A 20,000-nucleotide genomic window follows, 5' to 3' on the forward strand; every position below is an offset into this window, starting at 1 on the left:
TGATTTCGCGTCCGTGTCGTCCTGGCTCGCTTCCCCGTCCACCAATCGCAAGGTCGGAATTAGATCCCATAAGGCAAATCCTGCTTTCTAATTGGCCGATCGCTTACTCACTCTTGGGAATTGCCTAACGCGGTGCAATGATTAACCTCGTTCAGTCACTTAACAAGGAATTATATATTTATTTATTTACTTATTTATTTATTTATTTATTTATTCATTTTTTATTTCATTATTATGATTGTTTTTGCAAACATTTATTTAGTGTAACACAAATGGTTAGTAAGTTTTCTTTTTAGTTTTTAGTGAATGTGAAGGACACGCTTGACCAAACTAATGACAGAAATTTTCCTAGATTTCCCGCAGGCTTTGATCTATACGAATAAACTTACGACTCGAATATTCTCAGCATTGACTTGTTTGACAAAATTCTATTACTTGAGTGGCATCCGTAGATCATTTACTGAGACAAAAATACATAAAAAGAAATAATGATATAGAAATAAGAAATAATGATATTAGATACATAAATATGATATCATATACAGTGATATAATATAGTATGATATAAAGTGGTATGATATATAATATATGAAGCAATATTTGATATAGTATATAATACAATATAAAGATATATAATATAATACGATATAATATAGTATATATGTAATATCTAATATGATATATAATATAATATATAATATGTTATAATATATGATATATATAATATATAACATATAATAAATAATATAAAGTGATAACGCAATACATATATAGAGTTTGGTACATATACAGTATATGATACATATAATGTAATATATCATGCCTTAATGTAATTAGCATCATGCAGATAATAATGCAAATAGAAATGACATGAAATAAAGTCGTTTGCAGTGTGAACAAAATTGTTCACATTGAACACCACCACTAAGCTGGTGGTGTTCAATCCCAAGTAATTAGGGACTGAGCAACAGCCCACTCTCAACCCGGACGAGCCCAAAATAGACTGGGGGGGAGAGAGGGAAGGGGGAGGGGGAAAGGGGGAAAGGGGGAGGCGTGGGCGCTGGGCGTTTATTTTTAGACCAAACAATCACGCTGCAGTTCTACGACCCGATCATTTCCCTCCCATCAGCCCCCTCACCCCTAATCCCCCTATCCAACTCCCCCCTCTCCCTCTCCCCTCTCCTTCCCCTCCCCTCTCCTTCCCCCTCCCCTCTCCTTCCCCCTTTCCTCCTCTTCTCCCCTCCCCTCTCCTTCCCCCCTCCCCTCTCCTTCCCCCCTCCCCTCTCCTTCCCCCCTCCCCTCTCCTTCCCCCCTCCCCTCTCCTTCCCCCCTCCCCTCTCCTTCCCCCCTCCCCTCTCCTTCTTCCCCTCCCCCTCTCCTTCTTCCCCTCCCCCTCTCCTTCCTCCCCTCCCCTCTTCTTCCTCCCCTCTCCTCTCCTTCCCCTCTCCCCTCTCCTTCCCCTCTCCCCTCTCCTTCCCCTCTCCCCTCTCCTTAACCTCCCCCCTCTCCCCTCTCCTTCCTCCCCTCTACCCTCTCCTTCCCCCCTCCCCTCTCCTCCCTCTCCCCCTCCCCTCTCCTCTCCCCCCTTCCCCTCTCATTCCCCCTCCCGCTCTCCTTCCCCCTCCCCTCTCCTTCCCCCTCCCCTCTCCCTCCCCCCTCACCTCTCCTTCGCCCTCCCCTCTCCTTCCCTCTCCCCTCTCCGTACCCCTCCCCTCTCTCCCCTCCCCCTCTCTCCCCTCCCCCTCTCTCCCCTCCCCCTTTTCCCCTCCCCCTTTTCCCCTCCCCCTTTTCCCCTCCCCCTTTTCCCCTCCCCCTTTTCCCTCCCCCTCTCCCCTCCCCCTCTCCCCTCCCCCTCTCTCCCCTCCCCCTCTTCCCTCCCCCTCTCCCCTTCCCCTCTCCCCTTCCCCTCTCCTCCCCTCTCTCCCCTCTCCCCCCTCTCTCCCCTCTCCCCTCTCCTTCCCTCTCTCCTTCCCTCTCTCCTTCCCTCTCTCCTTCCCTCTCTCCTTCCCTCTCTCCTTCCCTCTCTCTCTCCTTCCCTCTCTCTCTCTCCCCCTCTCGCCCCCACTCCCCTTTCATTCTCCCCTTCCCCTTTCATTCTCCCCTTCCACTCTCCCCCTTCCACTCCCCTCCCCTCTCTCCCCTTCCCCTCTCCTCCCCTCTCTCCCCGTCCCCTCTCCTCCCCTCTCTCCCCTCTCTCCCCCTCTCCCCTCCCCATCTCACCTCTCCCCATCTTCCATCCCCCATCTCACCATCCCGTTTGTCTCCATCTCCCCGTCTAACAACACCCACCCTCCCTCTTCCCCTCCATTCCTCCCCCTCCCCTCCTTCCCCTCCCTACCCTCTCCCCGCGTCACCCACCCCTTCCCTCTCATCCCCATCCCCTACACCCTATCCCCCATACCCCAATCCCCCAATCCCCCTTCCCCCATCCCCCATCCCCCATCCTCCATCCTCCATCGTCGCATTGCCTCCCACAAAAGAACCCCCACCACCTAATGGTAACAACCTCCAGGAACAATCATAATCTCATCATAGACTTGAACCACATCCAATCATCGCGTTTGACGACTTGGCGACTGACGTGCCGAAAGACAGGAGTCGAGGGCAGAGGGGGAGGGGGAGGGGGGGGTTAAAACCCCTTCCTCCATTTTTTTTTTTTTTGTTTCTAACCTTTAATATTAGGATTGCCATTCATCCCCTCCAGTGACGCAGACTGGTTTGGTAATGCGCGCGCGCGCGCGCGCGTGTGTGTGTGTGTGTGTGTGTGTGTGTGTGTGTGTGTGTGTGTGTGTGTGTGTGTGTGTGTGTGTGTGTGCGCGTGTGCGCTCGCAAGAATGCATGCAGTATGATTTATGTATGAGAAGAAAGATATAGGCAGGAAAAGGAATAAAAATGAAGTGTGAAAAGAGAGGAGGGAAGAGATAGAAGGAGAAAAGGAGAGAAGCTGATAAAAATGAAAGAGAAATGGGGAATGGTATGAAAGAAATTGGAGAAAAGAGAAAACTAAGAATAGGATTTGAGATAAGGAAAGGGAGAGAGATCAATAGTGTGAGGGAGAGAAAAGAAAGAAGAGAAAGAGGAAGAGAGAGTGAAGGATTAAAGAGGGAAGAAAGATGGAAGAAGGGAGGTGATGGGAGGAACAAGGGAAGGAAGAAAGAAGGAAAGAAGAAGGAAGAGAGGGAATAAAGAGACAAGGAGGAAGAGAGAGAGAGAGGAAAAGAAAGAAGACAGTGAGGATAAAGAGAGATGAAGAAAATAGAGGGAAAGGAAGAAGGAGGGAGGGAGAGGGAAGAAAGAGAGGAGGGGGTTAGGAAAAGGTAGGGGAAGGAGGGAAAGAGGGGGGAGTAAGAAGGAAAGAATGAGAAGAGGAGGAGGAGGAAGAGGAGGAAGAAGAGGAAGAGGGAGGGAAAGAAAGATAGGAGGACGACGAAAGGAGGAGGAGGAGGGGAGGAAGAGGAAGGTGGGGAAGAGAGGGGAAAATGAAGCAAGGAGGAGGAGGAGGAGGAGGAGGAGAACGAGGAGGAATAAGAGGAGGAGGAGGAGGAGGAGGAGGAGGAAGAAGAGGAGGAGGAAGAAGAAGAAGAAGAGGAGGAAGAAGAGGAGGAGGAAGAAAAAAAGGAGGAAGAAGAGGAGGAGGAGGAAGAAGAGGAGGAGGAGGAAGAAGAAGAAGAAGAAGAAGAAGAGGGGGTTAGAGCAAGGAAGTGTGGTTGCGTGAGTGTGCGAGCCAATTATATTTATGAGGGAAGAGTTCGCGAGTATGCGTTGTGTACAAAACGGAAACTAATTTTCAGTCTTACTTTAAGGACGCTGTCTTAAACTAAAGGAACTTGCATGAAACTAGGCCTCTGCGGGATTGCTACTAAAACCACTAACAGTGAAACACTAACAGTGACACACTAACGAAAAACAGAACACGGTTACTGGGTATCACTAACGAATGTTGGGCTCACTAACATTGGGTATCACTAACGAATGCTGGGCTCACTAACGTTGGGTATAACTAACAATAAGTCAAATAAATGCTTAATCGGATAAAAATTTCTCTTTAAACTTTTTTTTCATTTCTTCGTAATTCTTAAGTTTACTCACATCATCCTCTTGGTTGTTGTAAACGTTGCCAATCTACCGCAACGATCCATATCGTCTACATCATCCTCAATTATGGCCAGTTATATTGGACGGTTTTGCAAGAACAAGCCAAAAGAAACTCTTTTAAAATCATTACGAGTCGTTAGCGTGCAGATTTCACTCGTCATCTGGTAAGTACTGTGAGATAAAAAACAATTGTAGAGTCTGATTATTGAGCGTCAAGAAGTTACGTTCCGCTCTTATGGCTGCCTTCGTGATACGTTTGTGCTGTGTAATTTGTTCAAGTGTGATGAACACAAAAAGCCCTGAAACTATCGGTTGTTTTAAGAAAAGGTTAGACAACCTTATGGATGGGGATAATAGGTGGTAATGGACATGGAACTGCCTAGCGTAGGCCTTATGGTCTCTTGCAGGCTCCTTCATTCTTATGGTCTTATAGAATGCCAACAAAAGTGATAGTAGATACATCATTGGGAATGAGACACAAAGGTGAACCTCGAAGGAGGTGGATAGACGATGTGGAGGTGGAAGTGGAGGTGAAGGTGGATTAGATGAGTCAGTTTGTATGGAGGACGTGGAGAGGCTTCCCGTTGGTGGAAAAATCATATAGTGGATCAAGATCTAGTGGAATGAGTGAGTGAGTGGATGAGTGAGTGTGGGATGTAGAACACCTAGTGAGTTTAGTGTCTTGGTATCAAGATGAAGTTGGTGATTCGTGTTCGGTGAATGAAAGTTTATGACGAGTAGTCGACGACAATAGATTCCTGCATAGTTTATATGAATATACAGTCATCATGGTCATAATCTTCGCCGTCACTGTAATAAGTAACGGTGACCGTTATCTGTAGATTGTCTTCATATCATCATCATCATCGTCGTTGTCGTCGTCATCGTCATCGTCATCGTCATCGTCATCACCATCACCATCACCATCACCATCACCATCACCATCACCATCACCATCACCATCACCATCACCATCACCATCACCATCACCATCACCATCACCATCACCATCACCATCACCATCACCATCATTATCACCATCATTATCACCATCATTATCACCATCATTATCACCATCACCATCATTAATCATCATCATTAATCATCATCGTCGTCGTCATCGTCGTTGTCGTCGTCATCGTCGTCGGCGTCGTCGTCGTCGTCGTCGTGTCGTCACTACCACCACTATCACCACCACCATTATCCGCCGTTCAATATCCTATCTAGGTCATGGAGCAGGTAAATGGAAGGTGAGCCTAGGAAGTGAAAATTTCTTCAAGAATAAGAAATAGAAAAATCTTCGTGAAAAGGTTAACTGTCGACACGCGGAGGAAGAACTCAGCCAGGATGAAGACGAAGTAGTTTCTCGAGACTCTGCCTAATGACGGATAAGATGCGGGTTACCTTCTGGGTCGGAAGGCGGATAACTCATTTTAGTTAAGTTTTCTCTCGACTCACTTAACCCGCCAGGATTTTAATGTATTTTTTTTTCCACATGGTAGTAAGCCTTGGGATAAGACACTAATCTGTTCACTATCTTCCCTTATCTGAGATAGCAGAGGAAATGTCACGCTTCGTCCCTGAGCTTGTTCACGCCTTCTGATTGTCATTTAGAAGAAGAAAAAGTTTTTTTTTAACGTACTTACCTGAAGAATCGTCGTTGGAAATTAATATTTGAATTCTATTTTTCATTATTTTTTTCTATTGAGATCATATCGAGATCATTTAGAACCGGTTGACACCAGTTTGAACCGGGTGGGAACAGGTGGTACCAGTTTAAACCAGGTGGGACCAGGTACTACCAGTTTGAAGCAGATGGGACCGGTTGGGCCCAGTTGGGACCGGTTGGGACCAAGAATTACCTGCATGAGGTGTAGATGACAACTCTATCAATCCCTCGAATGATTTTTTTCTATTTTGATCATATGTGTGTGTATATATATATATATATATATATATATATATATATATATATATATATATATATATATGTATGTATGCATAGTCTTTTAGATGAGATGCTATTATTGCTTATGAAATGTAATTCACCTGTATTTCTATTTTTGTGAATCCTCTCGCAGCGCTGATACATTGGTATTGCAAACGTTTAGTGTGATGCTGTGACTGGATTTTTCCGTTTATTTATCTATTCTTTACTTATATTTTTGTTTGTTTTATTATTCTATTTCGATATTTCATTCTCGTTTAATCTGAGCTTGCACGTGGGGTCTGAGCTTTCCTTCCACTATGCCATGACAAGGGAAGATATGTCATACAAGATGTCAGGCATCGGATATTTGATGGTGCATGACTTGGTGTAGAATTATTGGCACCAGTGACTTTCCCATTAGTACTGTTGGCACCAATACTGCAACTACCACCCCCATAATTACCGCTGATACCATTTCTATCATTATCATAAGAACTACCATGACATCATCTTTATCATAACCCTCACTGTCTAGATACCACCACCGTTAAAACTACCACCACAAATAAACTACTACCACCACTATCACAACCACTACACTCCTCACTACAATCACTATCATAAACAGCGCTAACTACTACCACAACTACAAATGCTATAGCTTTAATCACAACTACCACCAACACCACCATCACAACTATCACCACCACTACTACTCCCACCACTTCTACTACCACCACTTCCACTAATATCATCATACCACAACCCCCAACACCATAGTTACAACCCCCCCCACAATTACCACCCCCAAAACTACCACTACCACCACTAATACTACCACCAGTGCCTCCAGTAGAGGCTAAATACAATTTGCACCATCGCTGGCACCATCATCAGATCCTGGCACCATCATCAGATCCTGGCACCATTAGTAGGGTCAGTGCCTTGCACCAAATCCAACAGATCCACTGGTTCAATTTCCGTCTGTCCCTCCGACATCAAATGCCGTAATAGCCACAAGCCCCACCACGACGCTCTACCACTCCACCACCTCAACCACCACCACCACCACCACCACCACCACCACCCCCCTCCATTCCACGTACCACTTCACCTTTCTTCTTTCTTTTCTTCAATTTTAGTAAATTTTCATTTCTTGTCCGATCCGTATCTTTCCAAATCCCTTATCAGTTATCATCTCCTCTTCATCGGCAACTCATCTCCACTGGAAAAAGATTACTGATCATTTTTATCTTCACCTCTCCTTCCTTTCTCTCTTCGGCTCTCTTTATCTCTCTCTCTTTCCACCTCTGACTCCAACACTTCCTCGGAGCGATATTTTCTCCCAGGAGAGAAACGCTGGTTATCGGTGACGTCATACAATCTTCCTCTCTAAGTCTCTTTCGGTCTTCCATTCCAATTCTCAATACCATGTTCTCCAACATCTATTTCTCCTCATTCTCTATCCTTTATCTCCCCTTCTGCGACTCGCATTTTCTCCTTTCTTTTACGTCCATTCTCTCCCATTCGTCATGTTTTCTCCTGTTTTCTATTTCATTCCTTTTCATTCTTTAATTTCTCTCATTCTTTCTTTTGCCAGTTTGTACCTTCTACTCGTTCCCTTCCGTCCATTCTTTTATCGCCATTTTGCATCTTTCCTATTTGTATCCTCTTTCCCTTATTTCTTCTTCCGTAATTCATGTGTTGGTTTTGTTGGCCTTTACTTTTAGTTTCCATTACTTCATTCTCTCTCTCTATCTATCTATCTATCTATCTATCCATCCATCTATCCATCTATCCATCTATCCATCTATCCATCTATCCATCTATCTATCTATCTATCTATCTATATATCTCTCTCTCTCTCTCTCTCCCTTTCTCTCTCTCTCTCCTCTCTCTTTTTCTTCCCAATCTCTATCTTTCTCTTCCCACTCCCTCTTTCCCTCTCTCTCCCTTTCCTTCTCCCTCTCCTTCTCTCTGTCTCTCTCCCTCGCCTCCGCTCTCTCCCTCTCCCTCTCCCTCTCCTTTTTAGCCGTCTTCTTTTTCCCCTTTGCTTTCATATCTCTATGACTTTTCTTCATATCTGTCTCTCCCTCTCTCCCTTTTTTCTGTCATTCCCCAACCACTGACCGTCGTACTCTCGTCCCTCTCCCTTCTTTCCCCTTCTTAACCAATCTTCCACTATTCCTCCCTTTCCACCTCCCTTTCCACCTCCCTTTTCCTCCATCTCTTTTCCTTCCCCATCTCTCCTCCTCTTTTCCTCTTTATCTTCCCCTCTTCCCGATTTCCCCCTCTCTCCACTCTTTCTTCCCACTTTCCCCATTCTTCCTATCTCCCCATTCTTCCCCCCTCTCACCTCTTCTCCCCTTCTCTCTCCCATCACTCTCTCCCACCCCTTCTCCCCTGTCTCTCCCCCTCCCCCATTCCTCCCACTCTCCCTCCTCTCCTCCCCCCTCGTATGATAGACGAAAGGAAGGTGGAGAAGGAAGTGGAAGTATGTGGAGGATTGTTGTGGAGGTGCGCCATGGGTGAAGATGGACTGGTGTGGATGAAATTCGAGCAGAGATATCGGGAATTGGTGATAAAACTATGGAGAAAAAAAAAAGAGAATTGAATAGAAATGATGGTCGGTTGGAGATGGGAGTTATTGGAGTGATGTCGAGAGGAAAGAGGTTAAAGGGAGGTTAAATCAATGGTTAGTGGAAAAGAGGAGTAGGAGAGGGGTTAGGGCGAACCTATATCCCTCAGCTGAATAAAGTTGTTTGACTCCAAATAACAAAAAATCATGTTTATGGTCGTGTTTGTGGTTTTTATTTATATAGATTTGACCTTTATTGACCCCAAGCTTTCCCTTCGTATAGAATACTCTTTCTCTGCTTGGTGATAGTGGTGGTGGTGGCGGGGATTGTATTGATAAAATTGTATGGCGGCAGACAGTCTAACTGCACAAATAGTGAATAATGGTGAAAGCTTAAACTAAGATTAGGAGGAGGAGCAGGGGAGGAAGAGGAGGAGGAATAGGAGGAGGAGGAAGAGGAGGGAGAAAGGATAAGGAAGGGAAGGAAAGTCTCTAGGGAGGAGGAGGAGAGAGGAAGGAGGAGGAAGAGAAGGAAAGGTTGTATTTCAGGAGGTGGAGAAGGAGAGGGAAGAGGAGTGAGAAAGTATAAGAAAATATAAGAAAAGTTTTCGAGAGGAGGAGGAGGAGGAGTAAGAGGAGGAAGAGTGAGAAAGGATGCAAAAGGGAATGAAAGGCCCTTGGGAGGAGAAGGAGAAAGAGGAGGAAGGATAAGGAAAGGTAAGGCTCATAGGAGGTAGAAGAGGGGGAGAAAGAGGAGGAGGAGGAGAGAAAGGGGGAAGGATAAGGGAGGTAAAAAAAGACTCTTAGGAGGAGGGGAAAGAGGAGGAGAGGAAAGAGGAAGGAGGAGAAAGAGGAGGAGGAGTAAGATGAGGAGTAAGATGAGGGAAAGAGGAGGAGTAAGAGGAGGGGAAAAAGGAGGAGTAAAAGGAAGGGAAAGAGGAGGAGGAGTAAGAGGAGAGGAAAGAGGAAGAGGACGAGGAGGAGGGGGGAATGGAATGAAAAGTTGCATCTCAGGAAGAGAAGAAGGAAGAGAAGCAAGAAAACTTTGATAAACCCTTTAAAATTCTTTAGCTCTTGATGTATGGATATGTGATCAGACTAATCACAATCTGGACCTTTGGAACGGAAATGCAAAAATTTGAAAATTTTTGGAAAAAATTATTTTGCCTCGTTTGGGTATTTCCAAAAAGTTCCTTTGCCTTTGGGTGTTTTCAAAAAAATTACTGTGATTCACTTAGTGAAAAAAGTGAGGATCCTGTGCCAAAAGGCGCATAACTACGTACGAAACAGTCACCTTTGCCCTATATGCTTGGACTGTCGGGGAAGATAGTAGTCGCTGCTAGGAACCGGACAGGAGTGCGGTATTCGAACCCATAGCTAAGCGAATGCGAGACTAGCACGCCTCCGATTACGCCACCAGGTGGTTCTCGTGAGTATTTCCAAAAAGAGGTTCTCTTGCCTTTGAGTATTTAAAAAAATATATATATATATTTTTGCGTATTAAAAATAAATCTGTCCTTGGGTATAAAAAAAATGCCTTTGGGTACCCCCCCCCCAAAAAAAAAAAAAAAAATCCGTTATCTAAAAAAGTAAAAATTGTCTTACCTTTGGATGTTTAAAGCAAATGCTTTGGGTATGAAAAAAAAAATTGAAAATAAGATGAAATAATTTTGCTGTTGGGTATTTTCTTAAAACAGGTTCTCTTTCCTTCTTTCTCCACATTTCTCCTTCCTCCAAGTTGACCTTCTGCTGCTTCTCCTTTACGAGGCTTCATTCCATTGCTTTGCTTCCTCCTAATTTGACCCTCTCTCTCTTCTTTCCTCCAAGACTGCACTTCCCTCCAATACAGTTCCTCCAAACCTTAACTCCTTCCACTTGCACTCACCCTATCCCTCCATTCCTCCATATTTACCCTCAAAACCATACCTCGCCCTTCATATTCACCCATACGTTTAACCCCAAAATGGTGCCTCGTCCCCTCCATGTTCACTTAGTCACCTACAAACCACATATGTTCCCACCCCCTCTCTCCCTTCTTTCCTCCAAGACTGCACTTCCCTCCAACACAGTTCCTCCAAACCTTAACTCCTTCCACTGGCACCCACCCTATCCCTCCGTTCCTCCATATTCACCCTCAAAAACATACCTCGCCCTTCATATTCACCCATACGTTTACCTCCAAAATGGCGCCTCGGCCCCTCCATGTTCACTTAGTCACTTACACAACACACATGTTCCTCTATGTTTAGGTACATATTAACCTTTACACCGAAACTCCACACCACACTTCCATACCTCCACATTCACCTCCACGTTTCACCTCCATGCTTGTACATTCAGCTTCATAATCACCTCCAGGCTGGCTCCTCGTGTCTCCACATTCAGCTCGGCGATTACCTCCATACCCCCACACCTCCATACCTCCACACCTCCTTAGCAGTATCGATTACCTTTCGCTTGCATATCGTCGACCTGGGCAATACCAGAACCTCCTTTTCCTCTTCTTCCTCCTCCTCTTCCTCCTCCTCCTCCTCTTCCTACTCTTCCTCCTCCTCTTCTTCCTCCTCCTCTTCCTCGTCCTCCTCCTCTTCCTACTCTTCCTCCTCCTCTTGCTTCTCCTCATCCTTCTATTCCCCCTCTTCATCCTCTTCCTGCTCCTCCTCCGTCTCCTCCTTCATTTCCTCCTCCTCCTCCTACTCTTCCTCCTCTTGTTTCTCCTCTTCCTCCTCTTCCCACTCTTCCCACTCTTCTTCCTCTTCCTGCTCCTTCTCCATCTCCTCCTCCTCCTTTTCCTCCTCCTCCTCCTCCTCCTCTTCCTCCTCCACTTCCTCCTCCTCTTCCTCCTCCTCCTCCCCCTAAATCTTCATCTATGGGGCGTTTTTCACATAAGAATAAAATCACCTGGCGACAGTCAGAATAAGATAATAATTATTACCATCGTCTACAATGGAAGAGCTAATGGTGTAGTTACTGTTACTAGATTCATGTATATTCTAATTAAAGCCATAGAACAAGACCTAGAAGGTAGGTAATTAGATTTAGTAATTATGCTAGAAGCATAAGGTATCTGAGGAAGTAAAGGCGAGTTAATTAGAATGTGAGGTAACTCGTAGATTTCGTGAAAGCATATAACACAAACGTATGCACGAAAATATACACGCACGCATATGCATAACCATGTATACAAGCGTACGCACGCACAAGCAGTCTTAAATTTAGTTTATATCAATACAGTTTTAGCTCTCCGCAATCCTCTCGCAGCTTGTATTGACAAAGGGAAACGGAGACAGAAGATCCTGAGCTGACTGACCCGAGCCATCTGTCAGCTGTAGGTATGATCTTTTGACCTCGAACTAACCTTCTTACATGGCGGATTAAATCCCACGCTGGAACTGTCTGGATTAAGCGAGTATGCCTCTGACAGTCACGCAGATTTTTTTAATCCTTTTGCTTTGGTGGTTTAAGCTGTCAAGTTAGATTAACCTGTCAACAGATAATGTGTCCAGTATATGTTTATGTTTATGTATGTATATGTATGTTGGTGTATATATTTGTGTATATATCCGTGTGTGTGTCCATGCATGTATATGTTTATGTATATATATGCATGTATATTTATTAATATATTTATGTACATTTGTGTGTGTGTGTGTGTGTGTGTGCGTGCGTGCGTGCGTGCGTGTGTGTGTGTGTGTGTGTGTGTGTGTGTGTGTGTGTGTGCGCGCGTATGTATGTGCGTGTGTGCGTATGTGTTTTGTGTGTATGTGTATGTTTTTCTAGTTTTTTTGTGTATGTGGAGGATAGCCTCTGATTGTAAAGAAAAAATCGCCGTGTGACTCTGGTCAGTAGAGGGTGCACTGAAACCATCCAGGTTGCCGACAAAAAAAAACAAAAAAAAACTGACCCGTCTGTTGCTAGTCAGAATAAAGGCTCTACAGTGTGACTTCATAGCCTGGGAGTGAAGGCATTGGCTGTGAGAGTTTCTCACGCCGTTAAACTTGCTCAGTTAAACTCGCACAAACTCGCGAAGCTAAACTCGTTCGTAAACTCGAGAGACAGGTAGGATCCTCAAACTTTACTCGACAGTAGGAATAATAATGATGATAATTGTTGTCTCGACTTTCACTGACATTGTGTCCGCAGCCCCATGGAAGCAGGCAATGGTCCTCGGGCTTTCTGGAAAGAAGTGTTGGAATGTCATTTGTGTTGAACCGGACTGTTTTTATGTCACCAGCTGATAGGAGGAGGAGGAGGAGGAAGAGAAGAAGAGGAGGGGAGGAGGAGGAGGAGGGGAGGAAGAGGAGGAGGAGAGGAGGAGGAGGAGGAGGAAGAGGAGGAAGAGGGAGAGGAAGAGGGGTGAAAGATGATAAATAAATGTCTTGGACCCCGGTGTGGACACCAAATGCCAACCCCTTGGGACCGCACCTTCTGGTGAAGGGTACAGGACTCATGGAATTTGAAGATGAGTGGTGGGGAGGGGACGGTCTCCGACGTCTTTCTTGGAGGACCACCCCAAGGATCAGGTACTCATCGTTGGTTCCTCAGTAGCGATGTCGCTGTTGGCCAAAGGACCATCCAGTGGCTCTCTGTGTCCCACGGCCAAGGTATCGTAGCTCTGGAAGCCAGCTCGCGGACGCTTACTAACGGACCCTTGCAACCGGACGGAATCTCCCGGACGCCAGCCCCCGGAAGGTTCCGCCAAAATTAGATTTCTTACTGGATTTTTTTTTTCCTTCCTTTCTATCTTTATCTTCTTTTTTCTTTCTCTTTTTCCTTTTTCCTTTCATTCTTTCTTTTTCTTTATTTCTCTTGTCCAGGCACAACTTTTTCCTCTTTAACCTCTACGATTTCTGTTCTCAACCTCCATCACCATATCTGCGATCCACACAAGCTCCCCTTCAGCCACCTTCCCCTCAAAAACCTCCATCTCCATTTTCATCTCCAACTCCAGCTCAACCTCACCCTCAGCCTTCAAATTCTCCTCTTCCTCTTTCTCTTTCTCTTCCTTTTCCTCCTCCTCCTCCTTCCTCTTTCTTTTCCTCCTCCTCTTCCTCTTCTTCCTCTTCATCTTCCTACTCCTCCTCTTCCTCCTCCTCCTCCTTACTCTTTCTTTTCCTCCTCTTTCTTACTCTTTCTTTTCCTCCTCCTCTTCCTCCTGTTCTTCCTCCTCCTACTCCTCCCTTCCTCCTCCTTCTTATCTCTTAGAAATTGGAATGACGTGAATACTTTATTTTAGGATAGCCAATTCCATGCTTTCATTTTCTTCTTTTCCCCATCCCTCTTCCAAAAAAGCAGTCCAGTTTCCAAGAGAAAAAAAAAAAGCCGAAATCTTCCTTTCCAATGTTTTTATCTTCTTATAACCCCTCTTGAAAAAAAATAAAAAGTATTCTAATTCCCAAAAGAAATACTCATGAAAAAGGAAGAGAAACTAAGAAAGGCAATAGTCAAACATCTAAGCTATCCTTGAAAAAAGTAAGAATAAAAAAATAAATAAAATCCCCACAAGACGTGTTCATTTTCCAATACAAATCGTCTTCAAGAAAAAGGGAAAAAAAGGAAAGACGAAATCCTTCTCCACCGAAGAAAGTAAGATGTCAAAAAAAAAAAAAAAAAAAAAAAAAAAATCACACCACAACCAGTTCCACATCCTTCCGTCTCAGTGACCTCCTTTCGGTCTCACAATCCTTCCTTGACCTCTGCTCTCTTCCCAATTCACCCCCACCCCTCCCTCCCCCCTCAGGACCCTTCCCTCCTTTCCTCCCACACTTCCATTGCCTCAGTTGTAATGATCCGTGAGACGTCCCCTCTTCCCCCCCTTTCCCTAATGATCCTCCTCTTCCTTTATCATCATTTCTTCCTCCTATCTCCCTCTTTTCCTTATTACTCCCTTTTAATCATTTCCCCTCACTACCTCCTAATCCCTCTTACTCCCTCATACACGTTCGTGTTCCATCTCTACTCCCTCTTACCTCCTTTTTACTCCCACTTACTCCCACTTACTCCCTTCTCCTCTTTCTCCCTTTTACTTCCCCTGACTCTCTCATAGTCCCTCTGACTCCTTACTATTCCTTTATACCCTCTTCAACTCCTTCCTATTCCCTCCTACTCCCTCCTACTCTTCCTACTCTCTTACTTGTTTCTCCATCCTCTCCCTCCTTCACCTTTGTTTTTTCCTAATCCCTCCTTTCCCACTTAACTTGTCCCCCACCCTCTCCCTCCCCTCCCCACCCCTCCCCTCCCCTCCCTCCCCTTCCCCCTCCCGTTTCCCTCCCGCCCCCTCCCACCCCCCAACCCCCTCCCACCTTCCCATGCCCTCCAACGCACACACTCTAGCTCTCTCTCGCTCTCTTCACTCTCTAAATCCCTTCTCCAGCCCTAGTCATCCTCTCTTGCCCTTCCCAGCCCTCTTCCGCCCTCTCCTGCCCTCTCACACTTTCCCATGCCCTCCCACGCACACACTCTAGCTCTCACTCTCTTTACTTTCTAAAACCCTTTTCCAGGCCTAGTCATCATCTCTCCCCCTCCCCCACCTCTCACTCCTAAACTGTCCTTTCCCGTTCTCTCCTGTCGTTTCTTTTCCTCTCACACCATCTCCCACTCTCTCCCACCATCTCTCACCCTTCCCCACCGACTCCCGCTCTCTCCCACCGTAGCCCATCCTCTCCCACCGTATCCAATCCTCTCCCATCCTACCCCGCCCTCTCTCTCCCTCTCCCGCCCTATCCCACTTTTCCCACTTTTCCCACATTCTCTCGCTTCTCCTATCTTCTCCCACCCTCTCCCACCTTCTCCCTCCCACTCTTTCCTCCTCTCATCCTCGCCACTCTTTCCCCCCAGCCCCTGCCCCTGCCCCTGCCCCTGCCCCTGCCCCGGGAATTCGCGCCTCTGGGATTGCCTTCATCTCATTCCCACTAATAGGTGCCTCGTCTGTACCTCGGTTCGCTTCCTCCTCCTCCTCCTCCTCCTCCTCCTCCTCCTCCTCCTCCTCCTCCTCCTCCTCCTCCTCCTCCTCCTCCTCCTCCTCCTCCTCCTCCTCCTCCTCCTCCTCCTGCTCTTCCTCCTCCTGCACTTCCTTCTCTTCCTCCTCCTCCTCCTTATCCTCTTCATCTTCCCTTCCACCTCCTCGTCCTCCTCCTCTTCCTCTTTCTCCTGCTTATCCTTATCCTCATCCTCATCCTGCTGTTGCTCCTGCTCCATCTGCTCCTCATGCTCCTCCTCCTACTCCTCTTCGTCCTACTCTTCCTCCCTCCTCCTCTTCCTCCTCCTCCTCTTCCTCCTCCTCCTCTTCCTCCTCCTCCTCTTCCTCCTCCTCCTCTTCCTTCTACTTTTCCTCCCTCCTCCCCGCTGTCTCCCTCTTCACTTCCTCCTCCTCTTACTACCTCAGCCTCTCCTTCCTCGTCTTCCCCATCACCCACCCTGCCCCTCTCCCTCCCTCTCACATTTGCTCCCCACCTCCGGTCCTCTATACCTCCTTCCACATTCCATTTTTTTTCCTCAATGTGTGTGGTTTTTTTTTTTTTTTAACCTTTATCTATCTATAAGATTAAATTCATTTAATTATTCACCAATTTGTTTATTTTATTATTTATTAGTTTTACATTTATTTATCTATTTATTTATTTTTTATTTGTATCCATCTATCTCTGTTTTTGTGGTGATTGTGGCTTCGTGTCTTCAAGATTACCTCAGAGGACTCAAGTTCTATCCCAGTGACCATTGATGACTCCCAGAGGCCCTAGCACTCAGGGCACAGGTGGTTCGTTGACTGCTTCAGCCGCAAGAAGGCTCTTCTTGTAATATTTTACTACTTGAATTTAAATTGAGAGTGCGCACACGCGCATGCACGCACACACACACACACACACACACACACACACACACACACACACACACACACACACACACACACACACACACACACACACACACACACACACACACACACACACACACACACTTGTAATATTGCGTTTTCTCTCCTTGTGTTTCTTTGGGAATGTTTGGTTTAGTTTAAATTTTGGTTTTCAAAATATTCCAATGCATCAGCCTTAGCCTTAACTTTTTCTCTACCAAAGACGTCCAACACCAACTCCACCTCCAAATGCAACTCCACCTCCAATTTTACCTCCACCTCCAACTCCACTGCTCGTTCATCCTTTTCTTTATCTTCCTCTCCCTATTACTCCTCTTCCTCTTTCTCCCCTTCCTCCTCATTGTTATCCTCTTTCTTTTCGTCCTCTTCCTCCCCATCCTCCTTTTTATCCTCCTCATCCTCATCCTCCTCATCCTCAACGTCATCCTCCTCCTCCTCCTCCTCCTCCTCCTCCTCCCCTTCTTCCTCGCCCTCACTTCCTCCTCCTCCTCCACCTTCTCTTCCTCTTTCTTCTCAGACTTCATCAAAAGAGCAGCGAAGCGAGGAGAAAGCACAAAACATCACATTTCCTCACACAGACGCTCTGACCAATCACCAATGTCCATTGCCATCTTCCGCATTTCTGATTGGCCAGTGACTCGTCTTCGGCATTCCTATTGGTTGTTGACACTTCCCGTTGTTGTCTTGTGGTGCGAAAATACGAGGTTCCCCTCCCCTTCCCCCCCCTCTTAGCCCCCCCTCCCCCCATCCCCCTCTTGAGTGTTTACCTAACGTTCGGCCACCCTCCTTAAGACTTCGAGAAGCGATTTGGCAAGTGTCTGGCTTCAAGATGAAGGAGGTGTAGATGGTGGGGAAGATAAATATGAAATAGTTTGTGGGGGGTCCGGGTGGGAAGCGGCGAGGGGGGAGAGGGTAGGGAGAGGAGAGTAGGGGTAAGCGACGGGGGAGAGTGGGGGAGGCGAGGGGAAAGGTTTGGGGAGCGAGGCGGAGGAAGAAGGGGATGGTGGGGGATAGTGGTTGTGAGAGTGGGGGGGGGAGAGCAGGGAGAGGAGCTGTAAAGAGTCGTGAATCCAAGAGGAGGTTGTTGGAGAAGAGGGGAAAGAATGGGTAGCGAATTTATTATGGAAAAGAGAACGGTGTTTAGGAAGCTATCGTCATCGTCATCGTCGTCGCCGCCGCCGCCGCCGCCGCCGTCGCCGTCGCCATCGTCGTCATCGTCATCGTCATTATCATTATTATTATTATCATCATTATTGTTATCATTATTATTATCAGCATTAATATTATCAGCATTATTATTAGCATTATCATCAGCACTATTATTATTATTATCATTATTATTATTATTATCATCACTACCATTATCATCGTTGTTATTATCATTACTATTGTCTTCATTATTATCATTATCATTTCTATCAGCCATTAGCACTCTTGGCGCTACGTGCCGTCATGTAATTTTATTCGTCTTAGTAATTCGTCGCTGAAAACCAGAGTTTCTGTCCTTCACCGAAGCGATGGAGTCGCAGAGGTGGTCAAGGAAGGATTGAAGGAGTGAAGAAGAAAGGAATAATAGAAAATAAAGGTCCATTATTATAAGAACACTGCGCGACTCGGGTCCGTAGGGGCGTCTTGCTTTTTTAACATTCGCTATCAGATATACCACATGTAATCTTATCAGATGATAAAAGCCTGAATGTGGTAAAGGTGAGGAGCCTACACCAGGAGGCGCTGAGTATCTGCGTCCGAAGCCGTCACCTTTGCCCTATTGTGCGCTTTAGGGTCTGCCGTTTGGGGGCAGGTGATGAACGGTCACTTCTGGGAATCGGAGAAAAGTGCGGGATTCGAACCCACTTCTGAAGCCGCTTTGCATTGGAGGTTCTTCGTTGTTCGAGACAAGATTTCCCTTCGTTTAGTTCTTCGTTAAGCCACGGCGTTCCTGAGACGTCTCTAAATGGGCTACCATGGGTTATCTCATGTATATGCATATAATATACACGTGTATATATATATATATAATATATATATATATATATATATATATATATATATATATAATATTGAAAAAAGGATGAAATGGAGGCAGACAGAAGGAAGAGGTAGGAGAGGAAGACGATAAGAAGAAAAGGAAGGAGAATATGAAGAAGAGGGAAAAGAAAGAAAAGAAGCAGAATTAGAATAGGAAAGAGAAGAGGAGGAAGCAGAAGGAGAAGAAGCTGCTGCACAGCTGGCGTCCTTGTTAACCCTTTCCTGCTTAATGAAGGATTCCCTCCAGATGAGTGAACTCGCCTGGTGGCAGAAGGACTAGACACCCCCTCCATTCGTTTAACCTAAAATTAAAATACACTTAAACAAGAGAACCGAAAGATATATTTAACTTTCTCTGTCCGGGAGATGGTTAGAGGGGGTGGGGGGTTAGGAGAGTATTAAAGGTTAGGAAAGTATTAGGGGTTAGGGGTTAGATGGGGGTTAGGGGGTCAGGAGTGGTGGTTCTTTTGACTGGCGAAGATAACCGAGGTCATAAAACTTAGTTAAATCGTTCAAATTTTGGGTTATTTACAAAGAATGCCAATGATGTCTTATCAGGAGACTGAAATACACTTGGGGGCAATTACACTGATAATGGTAATTTTATATTTGCCTTGGGCTGGCCTTGGACTCTCTCCGGCTCTCTCTCTCTCTCTCTCTCTCTCTCTCTCTCTCTCTCTATATATATATATATATATATATATATATATATATATATATATATATATATATATATATCTTGCTTTCTCTCGGGCTTTCTCTCGGGCTCTCTCTCGGGCTCTCTCTCTGTCACTCTGTCTCTCTCTGTCTCTCTCTGTCACTCTGTCTCTCTCTGTCTCTCTCTGTCACTCTGTCTCTCTCTGTCTCTCTCTGTCACTCTGTCTCTCTCTGTCTCTCTGTCTCTCTCTCTCTCTGTCTCTCCTCTTCTCTTCTCTCCTCTTCTCTCCTCTTCTCTCCTCTTCTCTCCTCTTCTCTCCTCTTCTCTCCTCTTCTCTCCTCTTCTCTCCTCTTCTCTCCTCTTCTCTCCTCTTCTCTCCTCTTCTCTCCTCTTCTCTCCTCTTCTCTCCTCTTCTCTCCTCTTCTCTCCTCTTCTCTCTCTCTCTCTCTCTCTCTCTCTCTCTCTCTCTCTCTCTCTCTCTCTCTCTCTCTCTCTCTCTCTCTCTCTCTCTCTCTCTCTCTCTCTCTCTCTCTCTCTCTCTCTCTCTCTCTCTCTCCTCTCTCTCTCTCTCTCTCTCTCTCTCTCTCTCTCTCCTGGCTTTCTATTTGGCTTTCTGTTTGGCTTTCTCTTTGGCTTTCTCTTTGGCTCTCTTTCTCTATGGCTCTCCCTCTCTCTCGGGTTTTCTCTTTGGCTTTTTCTCTCTGTTTTTTTTTCTCTATTTGGCTTTTTCTCTCTTTGGCTTTTTCTCTCTTTGGCTGGCTGTCTCTTTGGCTGGCTGTCTCTTTGGCTTTTTCTCTCTTTGGCTTTTTCTCTCTTTGGCTTTTTCTCTCTTTGGCTG

At 45.8% G+C, this 20,000-nt stretch overlaps 1 protein-coding gene across 2 annotated transcripts in view; it reads left to right on the top strand.

Moving 5' to 3' along the window:
* Positions 1–20,000, top strand: part of LOC143018115 (uncharacterized) — a 494,912-nt gene that overhangs the window by 118,129 nt on the left and 356,783 nt on the right. For both annotated transcript variants that reach the window (XM_076173237.1, XM_076173238.1), the window contains exon 6: positions 1–52. This exon is cut by the window's left edge and continues 23 nt beyond it. In XM_076173237.1, the coding sequence (XP_076029352.1) occupies positions 1–52 (52 nt within the window). The remainder of the gene's footprint in view (positions 53–20,000) is intronic.

Source organism: Oratosquilla oratoria, chromosome 34 (genome assembly GCF_046742065.1).
Source record: "Oratosquilla oratoria isolate Oo_2021 chromosome 34, ASM4674206v1, whole genome shotgun sequence".
Lineage (NCBI taxonomy): Eukaryota > Metazoa > Arthropoda > Malacostraca > Stomatopoda > Squillidae > Oratosquilla > Oratosquilla oratoria.